The following is a 21313-nucleotide window of genomic DNA, read 5'->3' on the forward strand; positions in this document are numbered from 1 at the left end:
TGACTAAGAAGCTAAGATCCTAGATGTTTTTTTTACATCTGAATAAACCATGCCTCCGTATTGAAAATAGGAGAAAGATTGTTCAAACAACGCTTCTCCCGGTTTTTGGATTTTGGTGATACTGTTTACATGCATGGGGCAACCTGTTTTAAGACCCTTGGACACAGTCTACCATTCAGCAATACGTTTTATCACAGGGGACCATTTTAGGACATTGTAGTCTGTATATAAATGGGGGATGGACCTCTCCATCTGTAAGAAGAGCGCTGCATTCCCCTTTGATTTATTTACAAAGCAACCTGACAGAAACTCCCTCCATACGGAACTTAATTTATTCATTTAAGAATCATAAGTTACCAAACCCGTTCTCAGGAATGGATAACAATAGAGATCCCTTCAGTCCACAAAGATTTGGGAAAATCTGTGTTTTTGTGGAACAATGTGCAGAGTTCACTGATGTGCTGTTGAATGAGATTGCTTTTATTAAATGGGTTTATTTTGTTATTGTGTGCTGCATTATATTGTTTTATACACGTGTATGTTTTATTATTCTGTTTTTATTGTCGTGTCTACAGGGCTCACTTGTAAAAATAGATTTTTAATCTCAATGTGAATCCCTGTTTAAAGAAATAATACAAATAAATATTATTTTTTTAAAAATCTTGTCACAACACAACTGATTGGCTCAAACACATTAAGAAGAAAAGAAATTCCACAAATTAACAAGGCACACGTTACTTGAAATGCATTCCAGGTGGCTGGTTGAGAGAATGCCAAGAGTGTGCAAAGCTGTCATCAAGGCAAAGGGTGGCTACTTTGAAGAATCTCAAATATAAAATATATTTTTGATTTGTTTAACACTTTTTGGTTACTACATGATCCCATGTGTTACTTCATAGTGTTGATGTCTTCACTATTATTCTACAATGTAGAAAATAGAAAAAAATAAAGAAAAACCCAGGAATGTGTAGGTGGGTACAAACTTTTGACTGGTACTGTATGGGTGGTCCAGGGAATCAAACCCACTATCCTGGCATTGCAAGAGCCATGCTCTACCAACTGAGCTCTAGAGGACAACATGACAGACAAGTCAAGTACACATCCACAGAGATACAGTAGGTATATTTTTCAGTTGGATGAGTTGAGTACCTTGCATTGATTTTACATTACATTATACATGATTTATTGTCAAGAGAGAGGGAGGGGAGAGGGAGAGAAAGAGAGAATCCTTTATCTTACACTCTGCCTCCGACTCTTCCTCATCATCATCATCATCATCATCGTCATCATCGCTGTCCTCTTCACTCTCCTCCTCCTTTACGATTCTCTGTCTGGCACTCTTAAACACAGACTGGAGCACGATGGAGTCCTCATAGATCTACAGCACATAGACAGGATTAACATCATAGGTCTACAACAGACACCAAACCACGTTATAGCTCTACAACACAGACAGACATTATAGTATGGGATTGGTTGAAGCTCAATGTTAAATTGAAATCTCACAACCATCATATCTAAGTCAATGTAACACGTCGATGAAAGTTCGCAAATCAACTTGATTGGAGGTACACAACACACTGTCGATCCGTCCGTTACCAAGAACCACATACCGGATTGTTGACAGGGTCGTTAGCATTAGGGTCGTCAGACAATCAACGTCTTGCCCAAACCTAGCTCAAATTCTAGACTTCATATTAAAACGAGGCTACAGCATCCATAATGTGACAATTACATTTAGATTCATTTGGACTGAATACGCTTGTAGGTGCAACAGTAAAAAAAAAAAAAAAAATCACCATTTATTGCTCTCACGTGCACATTGCCGTCCATTAAGAACCAACAATGTCCAACCTTTTTGTAGCATTTCTGACAATGCTAACATATTTTAATCCAAATATCAGAGTTATAAAAACCCTCTTATGATGGGATAGAAGTTCTTATTTGATTAATGGTGGTCGGACCCATTTATGTGAAGCTAGCCACAATAAGGATTGGCGACAATAGTGGACTTTGCGGTTAGCCTTCAAAATAAAAGTATGGCATAATTCTACTATTTGAATTCATTTGCATCACTATCAATGACATACTTTTATTTTGAAGGCAAACCGCAAATTTCACTATTGTGCTTAAAACTTCTTGTGACTCTCAAACCCGGATCCGGGAACGTAATCATCGCCTGACACTAAATTAGCATAACGCAACGGACATAAATCTTCCTAGAAAATATTCCTATTCATGAAAATCACAAGTGAAATATATTGGAACACAGCTTAGCCTTTTGTTAATCACCCTGTCATCTCAGATTTTCAAAATATGCTTTACAGCCAACGCTAGACAAGCATTTGTGTAAGTTTATCATAGCCTAGCCTAGCATTATGCCTTGCTAGCAGCAGGCAACCTTGTCAGAAAAGCAATCAGAAAAGCAATCAAATTAAATCGTTTACCTTTGATGAACTTCGGATGTTTTCACTCACAATGTTTTCACTCACCACAACGCCGAAAAATATTCCAAATTAGCTCCATAATATCGACAGAAACATGGCAAACGTTGTTTATAATCAATCCTCAAGGTGTTTTTCTAATATCTATTCGATAATATATCCGTCGGGACAATTAGTTTTTCAGGAGGACCGATTGGAGTAATGGCTACCTCTGTATTTTACACGAGAATCTCTCTCGGAGCCACCATGTGACCACTTACGTAATGTGGCCGCCTACGGCTATTCTTCAACAGAAATGCGTAAAACTACGTCACAATGCTGTAGACACCGTGGGGAATACGTAGAAAGCGTACGCTCGTTGATGGCACATTTACAGCTGAATAGGGAGTCATTGGAACGCAGCGCTTTCAAAACCTGGGGCGCTTTCAAAACCTGGGGCACTTCCGGATTGGATTTTTCTCAGGCTTTCGCCTGCAACATCAGTTCTGTTATACTCACAGACAATATCTTTACAGTTTTGGAAACGTTAGAGTGTTTTCTATCCAAAGCTGTCAATTATATGCATGTTCTAGCATCTTTTCCTGACAAAATATCCCGTTTAAAACGGGAACGTTTTTTCCCCAAAAATGAAAATACTGCCCCCTAGTACCAAGAGGTTAATCCTTATTGTGGCTAGCTTCACATCACATAACCCGGTCCGGTCGAGCCTCACTAGCCAACTATCAATAGTCGAACAACAAGTGGCAACCTAGCTAATACTTACTCAAGGATTCCTAAATCATTGCTAAGAATAATGAAAATGACTGCAGTTTCTACTGGTCATTGTTTTCAGGCTGGTTGTATTGATGCTAGCTAGGCACCAAGCTAAAGCTAGCTAGGCACCAACCTAAAGCTAGCTAGGCACCAACCTAAAGCTAGCTAGGCACCAACCTAAAGCTAGCTAGGCACCAACCTAAAGCTAGCTAGGCACCAACCTAAGCTAGCTAGGCACCAACCTAAGCTAGCTACCCCAGAAGTTGTGGTCGAACAAATGATGCTTTATTACCAACATAGTATTGTAAACACATCGTTCATGGCTGTTGCTTGTTTGCAGAATTTTTTGTTCAGCTTTGACAGTGCTACTGTATCTTTTTGACACGCAAAGACCCAAACGGCGTTCTATAGTATGTATGTCGTGAAGCTAATAGCAGTGACGCTGCTACTGTGTAACTCCGGTAGGGAAACATCTGAAAAATAGCGAGGTTGATAGTGTGTACTGGTGATCAACCAATTGGCGAAAGCCAACATCATCCACGACAGAGATTGGTTGCTTGTCAAGGGCAATGAATTCCATTATCTTGGCTTTAATGTATTTCGCCATTTCAGTTGTCTCGCTTAAATTTTCTGACTCTTTCAAATGTCTGCTCAACTTGTTGAATGCTCAATCCACACAGCAGACATTGTGGACTAGGTTAGGAATGCTGTATTGCACGTGTAGCGCAAAATTTTACGTGGCGTAATTACGTCACAATGTCTGCTGTGTGGATCGAGCACGTTATATAGGTACGCACAGCAGCTTTGACATAGGTTTTTAACATTGGCGTTAAACTAGACATCGGGCCGATACCGATGTGGGCATTTTTAGCTAATATCGGCCGATTCCGATTTGTTCACCGATATATCGTGCATCCCTAGTAGTAGGTCAAAGCTGTGTTCTGGAAAACCATGGGTAGTGCATGGGTGAATTAGGCATTATGGTGCTCATATGAATTTCCTTTCTTTTTCAGCTTTAGACCAATACCTATTCTCACTTAAAACAGACAACAGATCTACGACACAGACAGGCATAACATTATAGATACTATTACGGAAACCCAGACGCAAGCTGCCCAGTGACGTGAGCCTACCAGATGAGCTAAATGCCCTTTATGCATGCTTTGAAGCAAGCAACACTGAAGCATGCACGAGAGCACCAGCTGTTCTGGATGACTGTGTGATAACGCTCTCGGTAGCCGATTTGAGCAAGACCTCTAAACAGGTCAAAATTCCCAAAGCCGCAAGACCAGATGGATTACCAGGACGTGTACTCAAAGCATGCGCTGACCAACTAGCAATTGTCTTCACTGACATTTTCAACCTCTCCCTGTCTGAGTCTGTAATACCTACATGTTTCAAGCAGACCACTATATTCCCTGTGCCCAAGGAAACAAAGGTAACCTGCCTAAATGATTACCGCCCCGTAGCACTCACATCGGTAGCCATGAAGTGTATTGAAAGGCTGGTCATGGCTCACATCAACAGCATCCTCCCGAATACCCTAGACCCACACCAACTTGCATACCGCCCCAACAGATCCACAGATGACGCAATCTCAATAGCACTCCACACTGCCCTTTCCCACCTGGACGAAAGGAACACCTATGTGAGAATACAATTCATTGACTACTATATACAGTTAGTAATTCCCTGTCTTAGGTCAGTTAGGAACACCACTTTATTTTAAGAATGTGAAATGTCAGAATAATAGTAGAGAGAATTATTTATTTCAGCTTTTATTTCTTTCATCACATTCCCAGTGGGTCAGAAGTTTACATACACTCAATTAGTATTTGGTAGCAATGCCTTTAAATTGTTTAACTTGGGACAAATGTTTCAGGTAGCCTTCCACAAGCTTCCCACAATAAGTTGGGTGGATTTTGTCCCATTCCTCCTGACAGAGCTGGTGTAACTGAGTCAGGTTTGTAGGCCTCCTTGCTTGCACACGCTTTTTCAGTTCTGCCCACAAATTTTCTATAGGATTGAGGTCAGGGCTTTGTGATGGCCCCTCCAATACCTTGACTTTGCTGTCCTTAAGGCATTTTGCCACAACTTTGGAAGTATGCTTGGGGTCATTGTTCCATTTGGAAGACCCATTTGCGACCAAGCTAAAACACTTTCTGACTGATGTCTTGAGATGTTGCTTCAATATATCTACATCATTTTCCTCCCTCATGATGCCATTTATTTTGTGAAGTGCACCAGTCCCTCCTGCAGCAAAGCACCCCCACAGCATTGTTTGTACAAATGAATGTGGTACCTTCAGGCGTTCGGAAATTGCTCCCAAGGATGAACCAGACTTGTGGAGGTCTACAATTTTTTTTCTGAGGTCTTGACTGATTTCTTTTGATTTTCCCATGATGTCAAGCAAAAAGGTACTGAGTTTGAAGGTAGGCCTTGAAATGCATCCACAGGTACACCTCCAATTGACTCAAACGATGTCAATTAGCCTATCAGAAGCTACTAAAGCCATGACATAATTTTCTGGAATTTTCCAAGCTGTTTAAAGGCACAGTCAACTTGGTGTATGTAAACGTCTGACCCACTGGAATTGTGATACAGTGAATTATAAGTGAAATAATCTGTCTGCAAAGAATTGTTGGAAATATTACTTGCGTCATGCACAAAGTACTTGCGTCATGTCCTAATAAACTTGGAAAAACTAGTTTGTTAACAAGAAATTTGTGGAGTGGTTGAAAAACAAGTTTTAATGACTCCAACCTAAGTGTACGTAAACTTCCGACTTCAACTGTATGTGAGAATGCTGTTAATTGACTACAGCTCAACATTCAACACCATAGTGGCCACGAAGCTCATCACTAAGCTAAGGACCAAACGCCTCCCTCTGCAACTGGATCCTCGACTTTGACGGGCCGCCCCCAGGTGGTAAGGGTAGGTAACAACACGTCTACCACACTGATCCTCAAAACTGGGGCACCTCAGGGGTGTGTACTTAGTCCCCTCCTGTACTCCCTGTTCACTCATGACTGCACAGCCAGGCATGACTCCAACACCATCATTAAGTTTGCTGACGACACAACAGTCTGATCACCGACAACGATGAGACAGCCAACAGGGAGGAGGTCAGAGAACTGGCAGTGTGGTGCCAGGACAACAATCTCTCCCTCAGTCTGAGCAAGACAAAGGAGCTGATCGTGGACTACAGAAAAAGGCAGGCCGAACAGGCCCCCATTCACATCGACGGGGCTGTAGTAGAGCGGGTCGAGAGTTTCAAGTTCCTTAGTGTCCAGATCACCAACGAACTACCATGGTCCAAACACATCAAGACAGTCGTGACGACAAAACCTTTTCCTCCTCAAGAGACTGAAAAGAATTGGCATGGGTCCCCAGATTCTCAAAAAGTTCTACAGCTGCACAATTGAGAGCATCCTGACCGGTTACATCACCTTGGCATGGCAACTGCTCGGCATCTGACCGTAAGGCGCTATAGAGGGTAGTGTGTACGGCCCAGTACATCACTGGGGCCAAGCTTCCCGCCATCCAGGACCTATGTAGTAGGTGGTGTCAGAGGAAGGCCCTTAAATTGTCAGAGACTCCAGTCGCCCAAGACATAGACTGTTTTCTCTGCTACCGCACGGCAAGCGGTACCGGAGCACCATGTCTAGGACCAAAAGGCTCCTTAACAGCTTCTACCCGAAAGCCATAAGAATGCATTTCATGGTAAGGTCTACACTTGTTGTATTCAGCACATGTGACAAATAAAGTTTGATTTGATCTACATCACATAGACAGGCACAATGTCATAGATCTACAACACATAGACACCATGTCATAGATACACAACACATAGACAAAACATGATAGATATACAGACAGACAACATCAAAGATCTTCAACACATAGGCAGACATAACATTCTAGATACACAGCACATAGACATACAGACCATCATAGCTCTACAACACATAGACAGGCATAACATCATAGATTTACAACACATAGACAGAGGTAACATTGTAGACCTACAACACAATGAAAATACCAACATCACATAGACAGACCTATCATAGATATACAAAACATGGAAATACCCACCATAGATAAACATACCTATCATAGATATACAACACATAGACAAACCACTCCATGTTATAGAACTACAGCACATAGACAGGCGCAACATCATAGATATACAACACAGACAGGGTAGGAATATAGTTCAGGGTTAGAGGTGACTGACCTGTGACCCCTCCAGGTTAAAAGTCTGAGCGTTGTGACAGAGCAGCATCACATCCTTCTCCAGGTCAGACACACTCCTGAACTTGTGGCTCCGCACACGCTCCTGGAAAGAAACAAACAAACAAACACGCACACAATCAGTCTGTCACACTTGGTAGGTTCCTCTGTCTGTCCTTACTACTATAGGTGTTATGTTTAATATGTATTATCTGTTGTTTGGTACCTTGATTTTCTTGAAGTCAACAGGTTTTCTGATCAGCTCGTAGTACTCTGGCAGCTCTTTCCTGGACGGCAGCTGGACAAACACCTCTGACAGCTGTCTGTTAGACCTGTTAACAAACAGACTTTAAAATACGAGGTATGGTAGTAGGTGCCAAGCTCACTGGTTTGTGTCAAGAACTACAAAGCTTATACACACACATATATATATATATACACACTTTATACACATATACAGTACCAGTCAAACATTCTACATTGTAGAATAATAGTGAATACATCAAAACTATGAAATAACACATATGGAACCATGTCGTAACCAAAAAAGTGTTAAACACATTTTTGATTCTTCAAAGTAGCCACCCTTTGCCTTGATGACAGCTTTGCACACTCAGTTTAACTCCATTATGGTAGGGGGCACTATTTTCACCTCCGTATGAAAAGCGGCCCAAAGTAAACTGCCTGTTACTCAGGCCCCAGAAACTAGGATATGCATATAATTGATACATTTGGATAGAAAACACTTATGACTAAAAACAACCCGAGGATTGTTAAAAACATCGTTTGACATGTTTCTACAAACTTTACTGATACTTTTCGGATTTTTCATCTGGCTGTTGTGATTGCCTTTGAGCCTGTGGATTACTGAACAAAACGAGTGAACAAAACTGAGGTTTTTGGATATAAAGAGGGACTTTATCGAACAAAACTAACATTTATTGAGTAAATGGGAGTCTTGTGAGTGCAACCATATGAAGATCATCAAAGGTAAGTGATACATTTTATTGCTATTTCTAACTTGTGTAACTCCTCTACTTGGGTGGTAACTGTTTGTAACGATTTGTCCCACACCCCCTAAAGGTTAAAGTTTTAATATCAGACCATATCACACAATGACTTCTCTCTCACCCACATCAAAGCACCAACACATCATAACCACAAGTCTTAAACATCCAACTGTGCCCAGTTATTAGTCACAGAACTCAGTGTTGTATCATAATTACTGACATTGAGGCTTAGTGATGTTCCATAATAACTCCTGACATTGAGGCTTAGAAAACAGGTAGAGTTCCTGTCTAATTGAAAACAGGTTGAGAGTTCCTGTCTAGTAGAAAACAGGTAGATAGTTCCTGTCTAATTGAAAACACCAGAGTCCTTCTCTAATAGGAAACAGGTAGAATTCCTGTCTAGTAGAAAACAGGTAGAGTTCCTGTCTAGTAGAAAACAGGTAGAGTTCATGTCTAGTAGAAAACAGGTAGAGTTCCTGTCTAGTAGAAAACAGGTAGAGTTCCTGTCTAGTAGAAAACAGGTAGAGTTCCTGTCTAGAAGAAAACAGGTAGAGTTCCTGTCTAGTAGAAAACAGGTAGATAGTTCCAGTCTAATAGAAAACAGCTAGAGTTCCTGTCTAATAGAAAACAGGTAGATTTCCTGTCTAGTAGAAAACAAGTAGATAGTTTCTGTCTAATAGAAAACAGGTAGATTTCCTGTCTAGTAGAAAACAGGTAGATAGTTTCTGTCTAATAGAAAACAGGTAGATAGTTCCTGTGTAGTAGAAAACAGCTAGAGAGTACCTGTCTACTTGAAAACAGCTAGAGTACCTGTCTACTTGAAAACAGCTAGAGAGTACCTGTCTACTTGAAAACAGCTAGAGAGATCCTTTCTAGTAGAAACAGCTAGAGAGTTTAACATTAATTTAACTAGGCAAGTCAGTTAACTTCTTGGATATAGGGGGCGCTCTTTTAATTTTTGGAGAAAAAAACGTTCCCGTTTTAAACAAGTTATTTTGTCACGAAAAGATGCTCGACTATGCATATAATTGACAGCTTTGGAAAGAAAACACTCTGACATTTCCAAAACTGCAAAGATATTGTCTGTGAGTGCCACAGAACTGATGCTACAGGCGAAACCAAGATGAAATTTCAAACAGGAAGTGCCCCAGATTTTGAAGGTGCTGTGTTCCAATGTCTCCTTATATGGCTGTGAATGGGCCAGGAATGAGCTTATACTTTCTGTCGTTTCCCCAAGGTGTCTGCAGCATTGTGACGTATTTGTAGGCATATCATTGGAAGATTGACCATTTTACACTACATCTACCAGGTGCTCGCTTGGTGTCCTCCGTCGCAATTATTGCGTAATCTCCAGCTGCGTGTATTTTTCCATTTGCTTCCGAGGAGAAACCCAAACTGCCACGAATAATTTATCATCGAATAGATATGTGAAAAACACATTGAGGATGTCATGTATTGTCATGTTATGTCTTGTTCCTGTTCTTTCTCTTCACTTCGTTTCCCCCTGCTGGTCGTATTAGGTTACCTTCTCTCCCTTTCCTTCCCCCAGCTGTTCCTCATCTCCTCTAACTACCTCGTTTACTCTCTCCCACCTGTTCCCTTTTTTCCCTCTGATTAGGTCTCTATTTCTCTCTCTGTTTCTGCTTCTGTCTTTGTCAGATTCTCGTTTGCTTCACCCTTGTCCCGTCCTGTCGTAATCTGCCTCTTCATCAGATGCTACGTGTGATCAGGTACCTCTGTCCTCTACAACCCGCGCCTACCCGGAGAGACCAGCAGTCTGTTGCCGCTAACCCTGCTATTCTCCTCTGCTGCTAGAAGGGGACTCTCCTGTTAAGATCAGAGGACTTTATGATTTATTTGTCGCCCTCTCTGCAGGTTGTCTATTTTGTCAACCGATACATCTGAAGAGGATTTATGTCTTCCCTGTGTTTGGACATTAAAAGACTCTGTTTCTGTTAAACCGCTTTTGGGTCCTCACTCACCTGCATAACAGAGGATTGATTCTAAACAACGTTTGCCATGTTTCTGTCGATATTATGGAGTTCATTTGGAAAAAAGTTCGGCGTTGTAATGACTGAATTTTCGTTTTCTTAGCCAAACGTGATGAACAAAACGGAGCGATTTCTCCATTTCAAATAATATTTTTGGAAAAAATGAACATTTGCTATCTAACTGAGTCTCCTCATTGAAAACATCCGAAGTTCTTCAAAGGTAAATGATTTTATTTGAATGCTTTTCTTGTTTTTGTGGAAATGTTGCCTGCTGAATGCTAGGCTTAATGCTATGCTAGCTATCAATACTCTTACACAAATGCTTGCCTAGCTATGGTTGAAAAGCATATTTTGAAAATCTTAGACGACAGTGTTGTTAACAAAAGGCTAAGCTTGTGAGTGAATATATTTATTTAATTTCATTTGCGATTTTCATGAATAGTTAACGTTGCGTTATGGTAATGAGCTTGAGGCTATGATTACGCTCCCGGATACGGGATTGCTCGACGCAAGAAGTTTACTTCTTATGGCTTGGGGGAAGTATTTCGACATCTGGAAGAGAAGCGGGCTCAAAGTAAACTGCCTGTTTACTCAGGACCAGAAGCTAGGATATGCATATAATTGGTAGATTTGGACTCTAAAGTTTCCAAAACTGTTAAAACAATGTCTGTGAGTATAACAGAAATATGGCAGACGAAAACCGGAGGAAAATATATCCAGGAAGTGCGATTTTTGATGTGGGTATTTTCAATTGAATGCCTATAGAGTATCTAATGGGTTAGGACCCATATTGCAGTTCCTATGGTTTCCACTAGATGTCAACAGTCTTTAGACATTGTTTCAGGCTTGTTTTCTGAAGAATGAGTGGCCTGAGGAAGAATGCTGGAATGCTGGTTTGCGCGCACCCTTCGTTGTTTTTCCTTTCTATTGAATACGCTATTGTCCCATTTAAATATGATCAATTATTTAGACAATTGACAACCTGAGGATTATCTTGTCTCATCGCTACAACTCCCGGGCTCAGGAGAGACGAAGATGTGTCCTCTGAGACATGGATTTCGACCAAGCCGCACTGCTTCTTAACACAGAAGAGGAGAGGGGAGGAAAAAGGTTTTTCAAGCCACAAAGCATGATGTTTTGTTGCTCAAAGATGACTTCATCCATTAAATCCTCCTGGTGTTCAGCGGGTTAGGCTGACTGGGGAGTAGGGAGGAATGTTTCCATGTGTAGCTCCAAACTTGTGCCTGTCAAACACAGCTACAGACAGAGCACGGCACAGAAAAAGGAACCCCAGAGGAAACTACTGATATAGAACCCCAGAGGACGATACTGATATAGGAACCCCAGAGGACAATACTGATATAGGAACCCCAGAGGACGATACTGATATAGGAACCCCAGAGGACACTACTGATATAGGAACCCCAGAGGAAACTACTGATATAGAACCCCAGAGGACAGAGAACAATACTGATATAGGAACCCCAGAGGACAATACTGATATAGGAACATATAGGAACCCCAGAGGACGATATTGATATAGGAACCCCAGAGGACGATACTGATATAGGAACCCCAGAGGACAATACTGATATAGGAACCCCAGAGGACAGAGGACACTACTGATATAGGAACCCCAGAGGACGATATTGATATAGGAACCCCAGAGGACGATATTGATATAGGAACCCCAGAGGACGATATTGATATAGGAACCCCAGAGGACGATATTGATATAGGAACCCCAGAGCATGATACTGATATAGGAACCCAAGAGGACAATACTGATATAGGAACCCCAGAGGACACTACTGATATAGGAACCCCAGAGGACACTACTGATATAGGAGCCCCAGAGGACACTACTGATATAGGAACCCCAGAGGACACTACTGATATAGGAACCCCAGAGGACACTACTGATATAGGAACCCCAGAGGACACTACTGATATAGGAACCCCAGAGGACAGAGGACAATACTGATATAGGAGCCCCAGAGGACAGAGGACACTACTGATATAGGAGCCCCAGAGGACACTACTGATATAGGAGCCCCAGAGGACACTACTGATATAGGAGCCCCAGAGGACAATACTGATATAGGAACCCCAGAGGACGATACTGATATAGGAACCCCAGAGGACACTACTGATATAGGAACCCCAGAGGACAATACTGATATAGGAACCCCAGAGGACACTACTGATATAGGAACCCCAGAGGACAATACTGATATAGGAACCCCAGAGGACAGAGGACACTACTGATATAGGAGCCCCAGAGGACGATATTGATATAGGAACCCCAGAGGACGATACTGATATAGGAACCCCAGAGGACACTACTGATATAGGAACCCCAGAGGACACTACTGATATAGGAACCCCAGAGGACACTACTGATATAGGAACCCCAGAGGACACTACTGATATAGGAACCCCAGAGGACAGAGCATGATACTGATATAGGAACCCCAGAGGACGATACTGATATAGGAACCCCAGAGGACACTACTGATATAGGAACCCCAGAGGACACTACTGATATAGGAACCCCAGAGGACAGAGCATGATACTGATATAGGAGCCCAGAGGACGATACTGATATAGGAACCCCAGAGGACACTACTGATATAGGAACCCCAGAGGACAGAGGACACTACTGATATAGGAGCCCCAGAGGACAATACTGACATAGGAACCCCAGAGGACATTTACATTACATTTACATTTACATTTAAGTCATTTAGCAGACGCTCTTATCCAGAGCGACTTACAAATTGGTGCTTTCACCTTATGACATCCAGTGGAACAGCCACTTTACAATAGTACGATACTGATATAGGAACCCCAGAGGACACTACTGATATAGGAACCCCAGAGGACACTACTGATATAGGAACCCCAGAGGACACTACTGATATAGGAACCCCAGAGGACAATACTGATATAGGAGCCCCAGAGCATGATACTGATATAGGAACCCCAGAGGACAGAGCATGATACTGATATAGGAACCCCAGAGGACAGAGCATGATACTAATATAGGAACCCCAGAGGACAGAGCATGATACTAATATAGGAACCCCAGAGGACGATACTGATATAGGAACCCCAGAGGACGATACTGATATAGGAACCCCAGAGGACAATACTGATATAGGAACCCCAGAGGACGATACTGATATAGGAACCCCAGAGGACGATACTGATATAGGAACCCCAGAGGACAGAGCATGATACTGATATAGGAACCCCAGAGGACGATACTGATATAGGAACCCCAGAGGACACTACTGATATAGGAACCCCAGAGGACAGAGCATGATACTGATATAGGAACCCCAGAGGACGATACTGATATAGGAACCCCAGAGGACACTACTGATATAGGAACCCCAGAGGACAATACTGATATAGGAGCCCCAGAGGACACTACTGATATAGGAACCCCAGAGGACAGAGCATGATACTGATATAGGAGCCCCAGAGGACACTACTGATATAGGAACCCCAGAGGACGATACTGATATAGGAACCCCAGAGGACGATACTGATATAGGAACCCCAGAGGACGATACTGATATAGGAGCCCCAGAGGACGATACTGATATAGGAACCCCAGAGGACAGAGCATGATACTGATATAGGAACCCCAGAGGACACTACTGATATAGGAACCCCAGAGGACGATACTGATATAGGAGCCCCAGAGGACGATACTGATATAGGAACCCAAGAGGACAATACTGATATAGGAGCCCCAGAGGACACTACTGATATAGGAACCCCGGAGGACACTACTGATATAGGAACCCCAGAGGACACTACTGATATAGGAGCCCCAGAGGACAGAGGACGATACTGATATAGGAGTCCCAGAGGACAATACTGATATAGGAGTCCCAGAGGACAATACTGATATAGGAACCCCAGAGGACGATACTGATATAGGAACCCCAGAGGACACTACTGATATAGGAACCCCAGAGGACACTACTGATATAGGAACCCCAGAGGACACTACTGATATAGGAACCCCAGAGGACACAACTGATATAGGAACCCCAGAGGACAATACTGATATAGGAACCCCAGAGGACGATACTGATATAGGAACCCCAGAGGACAGAGCATGATACTGATATAGGAACCCCAGAGGACGATACTGATATAGGAACCCCAGAGGACACTACTGATATAGGAACCCCAGAGGACAGAGCATGATACTGATATAGGAGCCCCAGAGGACAATACTGATATAGGAACCCCAGAGGACAATACTGATATAGGAACCCCAGAGGACACTACTGATATAGGAACCCCAGAGGACAGAGGACGATACTGATATAGGAACCCCAGAGGACAGAGGACGATACTGATATAGGAACCCCAGAGGACACTACTGATATAGGAACCCCAGAGGACACTACTGATATAGGAACCCCAGAGGACGATACTGATATAGGAACCCCAGAGGACAGAGCATGATACTGATATAGGAACCCCAGAGGACGATACTGATATAGGAACCCCAGAGGACAGAGCATGATACTGATATAGGAGCCCCAGAGGACACTACTGATATAGGAACCCCAGAGGACAGAGCATGATACTGATATAGGAACCCCAGAGGACGATACTGATATAGGAACCCCAGAGGACACTACTGATATAGGAACCCCAGAGGACAATATTGATATAGGAACCCCAGAGGACAATACTGATATAGGAACCCCAGAGGACAGAGCATGATACTGATATAGGAACCCCAGAGGACAATACTGATATAGGAACCCCAGAGGACAATATTGATATAGGAACCCCAGAGGACAATACTGATATAGGAACCCCAGAGGACGATACTGATATAGGAACCCCAGAGGACGATACTGATATAGGAACCCCAGAGGACACTACTGATATAGGAACCCCAGAGGACAGAGGACAATACTGATATAGGAACCGCAGAGGACAATATTGATATAGGAACCCCAGAGGACGATACTGATATAGGAACCCCAGAGGACAATACTGATATAGGAACCCCAGAGGACGATACTGATATAGGAACCCCAGAGGACGATACTGATATAGGAACCCCAGAGGACGATACTGATATAGGAACCCCAGAGGACGATACTGATATAGGAACCCCAGAGGACAGAGCATGATACTGATATAGGAACCCCAGAGGACAGAGCATGATACTGATATAGGAACCCCAGAGGACACTACTGATATAGGAACCCCAGAGGACAGAGCATGATACTGATATAGGAGCCCCAGAGGACAATACTGATATAGGAACCCCAGAGGACAATACTGATATAGGAACCCCAGAGGACACTACTGATATAGGAACCCCAGAGGACAGAGGACGATACTGATATAGGAACCCCAGAGGACAGAGGACGATACTGATATAGGAACCCCAGAGGACACTACTGATATAGGAACCCCAGAGGACACTACTGATATAGGAACCCCAGAGGACGATACTGATATAGGAACCCCAGAGGACAGAGCATGATACTGATATAGGAACCCCAGAGGACGATACTGATATAGGAACCCCAGAGGACAGAGCATGATACTGATATAGGAGCCCCAGAGGACACTACTGATATAGGAACCCCAGAGGACAGAGCATGATACTGATATAGGAACCCCAGAGGACGATACTGATATAGGAACCCCAGAGGACACTACTGATATAGGAACCCCAGAGGACAATATTGATATAGGAACCCCAGAGGACAATACTGATATAGGAACCCCAGAGGACAGAGCATGATACTGATATAGGAACCCCAGAGGACAATACTGATATAGGAACCCCAGAGGACAATATTGATATAGGAACCCCAGAGGACAATACTGATATAGGAACCCCAGAGGACGATACTGATATAGGAACCCCAGAGGACGATACTGATATAGGAACCCCAGAGGACACTACTGATATAGGAACCCCAGAGGACAGAGGACAATACTGATATAGGAACCGCAGAGGACAATATTGATATAGGAACCCCAGAGGACGATACTGATATAGGAACCCCAGAGGACAATACTGATATAGGAACCCCAGAGGACGATACTGATATAGGAACCCCAGAGGACGATACTGATATAGGAACCCCAGAGGACGAATCCCACAATACCTGTCTAACAGTATACTGATATAGGAACCCCAGAGGACGATACTGATATAGGAACCCCAGAGGACAGAGCATGATACTGATATAGGAACCCCAGAGGACGATACTGATATAGGAACCCCAGAGGAATACTGGCTAAACACTATCACAACTCTCAATAATTGAATCAGGGATACTATTGCTGGACTATAGAAAACATGTGCAACCCAGGTGCTACAGGACTGGTTGGGGGTATCACCACTCTCTCCTGCTATGGTTCTCTTACCTGTCTCTGTAGTTGATGACGGTGTCGATGATGGCGTTCATCTGTTTGGTGAGTTTGGGGGGATTGGGGGACAGCTTCTCGGCAGGGGGACGTCCACGCCTCTTCTTTGCCTTCTCTCCTCCCTCTTCCCTCCCTCCGTCCTTCTCCCCTCGTCTCCTCCTCTTCCTCGACTTCTTCAGACGGATCTCTTCCTCCATTTCCTCCAGGTTACCATCCTCTACTGCCTGTAGAGGGCGACACACAGATAAAAATGGACTCTGTAGCTGTCCTTCCCATTGTTCTGGTTACAGACTGAACTAATGAGCAGCTGTAGTAGTCACATTGTTTCAGAATCCCACAATTCTTACCTGTCTAACAGTATTAAGCATGTGTTCGTAGGACTTCTAGTTATGAAACTGAAAGTATTCAGACCCCTTAGGACTTTTTTCTCATTTTGTTACGGTACAGCCTTATTCTAAAATGTATTAAATTAAATGTTTTCCTCATCAATCTACACACAATACCCCATAATGACAAAGCAAAAACAGGTTAGACCTTTTTGTAAATGTATTTGAAATAAGAAACAAATAACTTATTTACATAATTATTCAGAACCTTTGCTATGAGACTCAAATCAAATCAAATTGTATTTGTCACATGCGCCGAATACAACAAGTGTAGACCTTACCGTGAAATAGTTACTTTACAAGCCCTTAACCCACAATGCAGTTCAAGAAATAGAGTTAAGAAAATATTTACTAAATAAACAAAAGTTTTTTTTTTTTATAAAATCAAAAAGTAACACAATAAAATGATATAACAATAACGAGGTTATAGACAGGGGGTACCGGTTATAGACAGGGGGTACCGGTTATAGACAGGGGGTAGCGGTTATAGACAGGGGGTACCGGTTATAGACAGGGGGTACCGGTTATAGACAGGGGGTAGACCGGTTATAGACAGGGGGGGGTGCCGGTTATAGACAGGGGGTGCCGGTTATAGACAGGGGGTGCCGGTTATAGACAGGGGGTGCCGGTTATAGACAGGGGGTGCCGGTTATAGACAGGGGTGCGGTTATAGACAGGGGGTGCCGGTTATAGACAGGGGTACCGGTTATAGACAGGGGGTACCGGTTATAGACAGGGGGGTACCGGTTATAGACAGGGGTACCGGTTATACCGGTTATAGACAGGGGGGTACCGGTTATAGACAGGGGGGGTTATAGCGGTTATAGACAGGGGGTAGACGGTTATAGACAGACAGGGGGTAGCGGTTATAGACAGGGGTACGGTTATAGACAGGGGGTACCGGTTATAGACAGGGGGTACCGGTTATAGACAGGGGGTACCGGTTATAGACAGGGGGTACCGGTTATAGACAGGGGGTACCGGTTATAGACAGGGGGTACCGGTTATAGACAGGGGGTACCGGTTATAGACAGGGGGTACCGGTACCGATTCAATGTGAAGGGAGCACCAGTTTAGTTGAGGTAATTTGTAAAGTGACTATACATAGATAATAAACAGCGAGTAGCAGCAGTGTAAAAACACTGAGGAGGGGGGGGTCAATATAGATAGTCCGGGTGGCCATTTGATCAATTGTTCTGCAGTCTTATGGCTTGGGGGTAAAAGCTGTTAAGGAGCTTTTTGGTCCAAGACTTGGCGTTTCAGTACCACTTGCCGTGCGGTAGCAGAGAGACCAGTCTGTGACTTGGGTGACTGGTGTCTTTGACAATTTTTTGGGCCTTCCTTTGACACTGCCTAGTATATAGGTCCTGGATGTTAGGAAACTTCCTAACAGTGATGTATTGGGCCTTATGCACTACCCTCTGCAGTTGCCATACCAGGCGGTGAATCAACCGGTCAGGATGCTCTCGATGGTGCAGCTGTAGAATTGTTTGAGGATCTGGGGACCCATGCCAAATCCTTTAAGTCTCCTGAGGGGAAAGAGGTTGTGCCCTCTTCACAACTGTCTTGGTGTGTTTGGACTTTGGTGATTTGGAAACCAAGAAACTCCACTTCAGCCCTGTCGATGTTAATGGGGGCCTGTTTGGTATTGAGTTTCCAATGATCAAACTTGAAATGTGTCTACCACTTGATTGGAGTCAACCTGTGGTAAATTCAATTGATTTGACATGATTTGGAAAGGCACACACCTGTCTATATAAGGTCCCACAGTTGACAGGGCAAGTCAGAGCAAAAACCAGTCCATGAGGTCGAATTAATTGTCCGTAGAGCTCCGAGACAGGATTGTGTCAGGGCACAGGTCTGGGGAAGGGTACCAAAACAATTCTGCGGCATTGAAGGTCCCCAAGAACCCAGTGGCAGTTTGGAACCACCAAGACTCTTCCTAGAGCTGGCCGCCCAGCCAAACTGAGTAATCGGGGGCAAAGGGCCTTGGTCAGGGAGGTGACCAAGAACCTGATGGTCACTCTGACAGAGCTCCAGAGTTCCTCTGTGGAGATGGTAGAACCTTCCAGAAGGACAACCGGAAGCCACTCCTCAGTAAAAGGAACATGACAGCCCGCTTGGAGTTTGCCAAAAGGCATCTAAGGCAACTCTCAGACCATGAGAAACAATATTCTCTGGTCTGATGAAACCAAGATTGCTCTCTTTGACCTGAATACTAAGCGTCACGTCTGGAGGAAACCTGTCACCATCCCTACGTTGAAGCATGGAAGTGGCAGCATCATGCTGTGGGGATGTTTTTCAGCGGCAGGGACTGGGAAACTAGTCAGTATCAAGGGAAAGATGAACGGAGCAAAGTACAGAGAGATCCTTGATGAAAACCTGCTCCAGAGCGCTCAGGACCTCAGACTGGGGTGAAGGTTCACCTTCCAACAGGACAACGACCCTAAGTACACAGCCAATACAACGCAAGAGTTGTACAGCTATGTAGCTGATCTGTGTACAGACCCTAAAACATTTGGTAAAAGGAACGGTGGGTTAACTGCCTCGTTCAGGGGCAGAACGACAGATTTTTACCTTGTCAGCTCGGGGGACTAGTTAACTAGTCCAACGCTCTAACCACCTGATTACATTGCACTCCACGAGGAGCCTGCCTGTTACGCGAATGCAGTAAGCCAAGGTAAGTTGCTAGCTAGCACTAAACTTATCTAATAAAAAACAATCAATCAATCATAATCACTAGTTAACTACACATGGTTGATATTACTAGTAGATCTAGCATGTCCTGCGTTGCATATAATCGATGCGGTGTGTATCGTTGCTCCAATGTGAACCGAACCATAAACATCAATGCCTTTCTTAAAATCAATACACAGAAGTATATATTTTAAACCTGCATATTTAAAAGATATACAGGTTAGCAGGCAATATTAACCAGGTGAAATTGTGTCACTTCTCTTGCGTTCATTGCACGCAGAGTCAGTGGATATACAACAGTTTGGGCAGTCTAATTTGCCAGAATTTCACATAATTAAGACATAACATTGAAGGTTGTGCAATGTAACAGGAATATTTAGATTGATGGTTGCCACCCGTTAGATAAAATACGGAACGGTTCCGTATTTCACTGAAAGAATAAACGTCTTGTTTTCGAGATGATAGTTTCCGGATTCGACCATATTAATGACCAAAGGCTCGTATTTCTGTGTGTTATCATGTTACAACTAAGTCTATGATTTGATAGAGCAGTCTGACTGAGCGATGGGAGGCAGCAGCAGGCTCGTAAGCATTCATTCAAACAGCACTTTCGTGCGTTTGCCAGCAGCTATTGAGCTGTTTATGATTTCAAGCCTATCAACTAACGAGACTAGGCTGGTGTAACCGATGTGAAATGGCTAGCTAGTTAGCGGGGTGCGCGCTAATAGCGTTTGAAACCTCACTCGCTCTGAGACTTGGAGTGGTTGTTTCGGCTTTTGTGGAACGATGGGTAACGCAGCTTCGAGGGTGGCTGTTGTCGATGTGTTCCTGGTTCGAGCCCAGATAGGAGCGAGGAGAGGGACGGAAGCTATACTGTTACACTGGCAATACTAAAGTGCCTATAAGAACATCCAATAGTCAAAGATGAATGAAATACAAATGGTAGAAATAAATAGTCCTATAATTCCTATAATAACTACAACCTAAAACTTCTTACCTGGGAATATTGAAGACTCATGTTAAAAGGAACCACCAGCTTTCATATGGTCTCATGTTCTGAGCAAGGAACTGAAACGTTAGCTTTCTTACATGGCACATATTGCACTTTTACTTTCTTCTCTAACACTTTGTTTTTGCATTATTTAAACCAAATTGAACATGTTTCATTATTTATTTGAGGCTAAATTGATTTTATCGAAGTATTATATAAAGTTAAAATAAGTGTTAATTCAGTATTGTTGAAATTGTATTTATTACAAAAAAAATATATATATATATATTAAATAAATCGTCCGATTATTCGGTATCGTCTTTTTTTGGTCCTCCAATAATCGGTATCGCCATTGAAAATTCAGAATCGGTCG

General features: G+C 43.1%; 1 protein-coding gene across 6 annotated transcripts in view; it reads right to left on the reverse strand.

The window, feature by feature from the left end:
* The window catches only part of smarca2 (SWI/SNF related, matrix associated, actin dependent regulator of chromatin, subfamily a, member 2), a 182105-nt gene that overhangs the window by 36610 nt on the left and 124182 nt on the right, over window positions 1-21313 (reverse strand). For all 6 annotated transcript variants that reach the window (XM_065026942.1, XM_065026946.1, XM_065026945.1 and 3 more), the window contains 4 exons: window positions 16867-17090; window positions 7663-7768; window positions 7441-7542; window positions 1240-1378 (listed from right to left, as the gene is read on the reverse strand). In XM_065026942.1, the coding sequence (XP_064883014.1) occupies window positions 1240-1378; window positions 7441-7542; window positions 7663-7768; window positions 16867-17090 (571 nt within the window). The remainder of the gene's footprint in view (window positions 1-1239; window positions 1379-7440; window positions 7543-7662; window positions 7769-16866; window positions 17091-21313) is intronic.

Source organism: Oncorhynchus nerka, linkage group LG13 (assembly GCF_034236695.1).
Source record: "Oncorhynchus nerka isolate Pitt River linkage group LG13, Oner_Uvic_2.0, whole genome shotgun sequence".
Taxonomy (NCBI): domain Eukaryota; kingdom Metazoa; phylum Chordata; class Actinopteri; order Salmoniformes; family Salmonidae; genus Oncorhynchus; species Oncorhynchus nerka.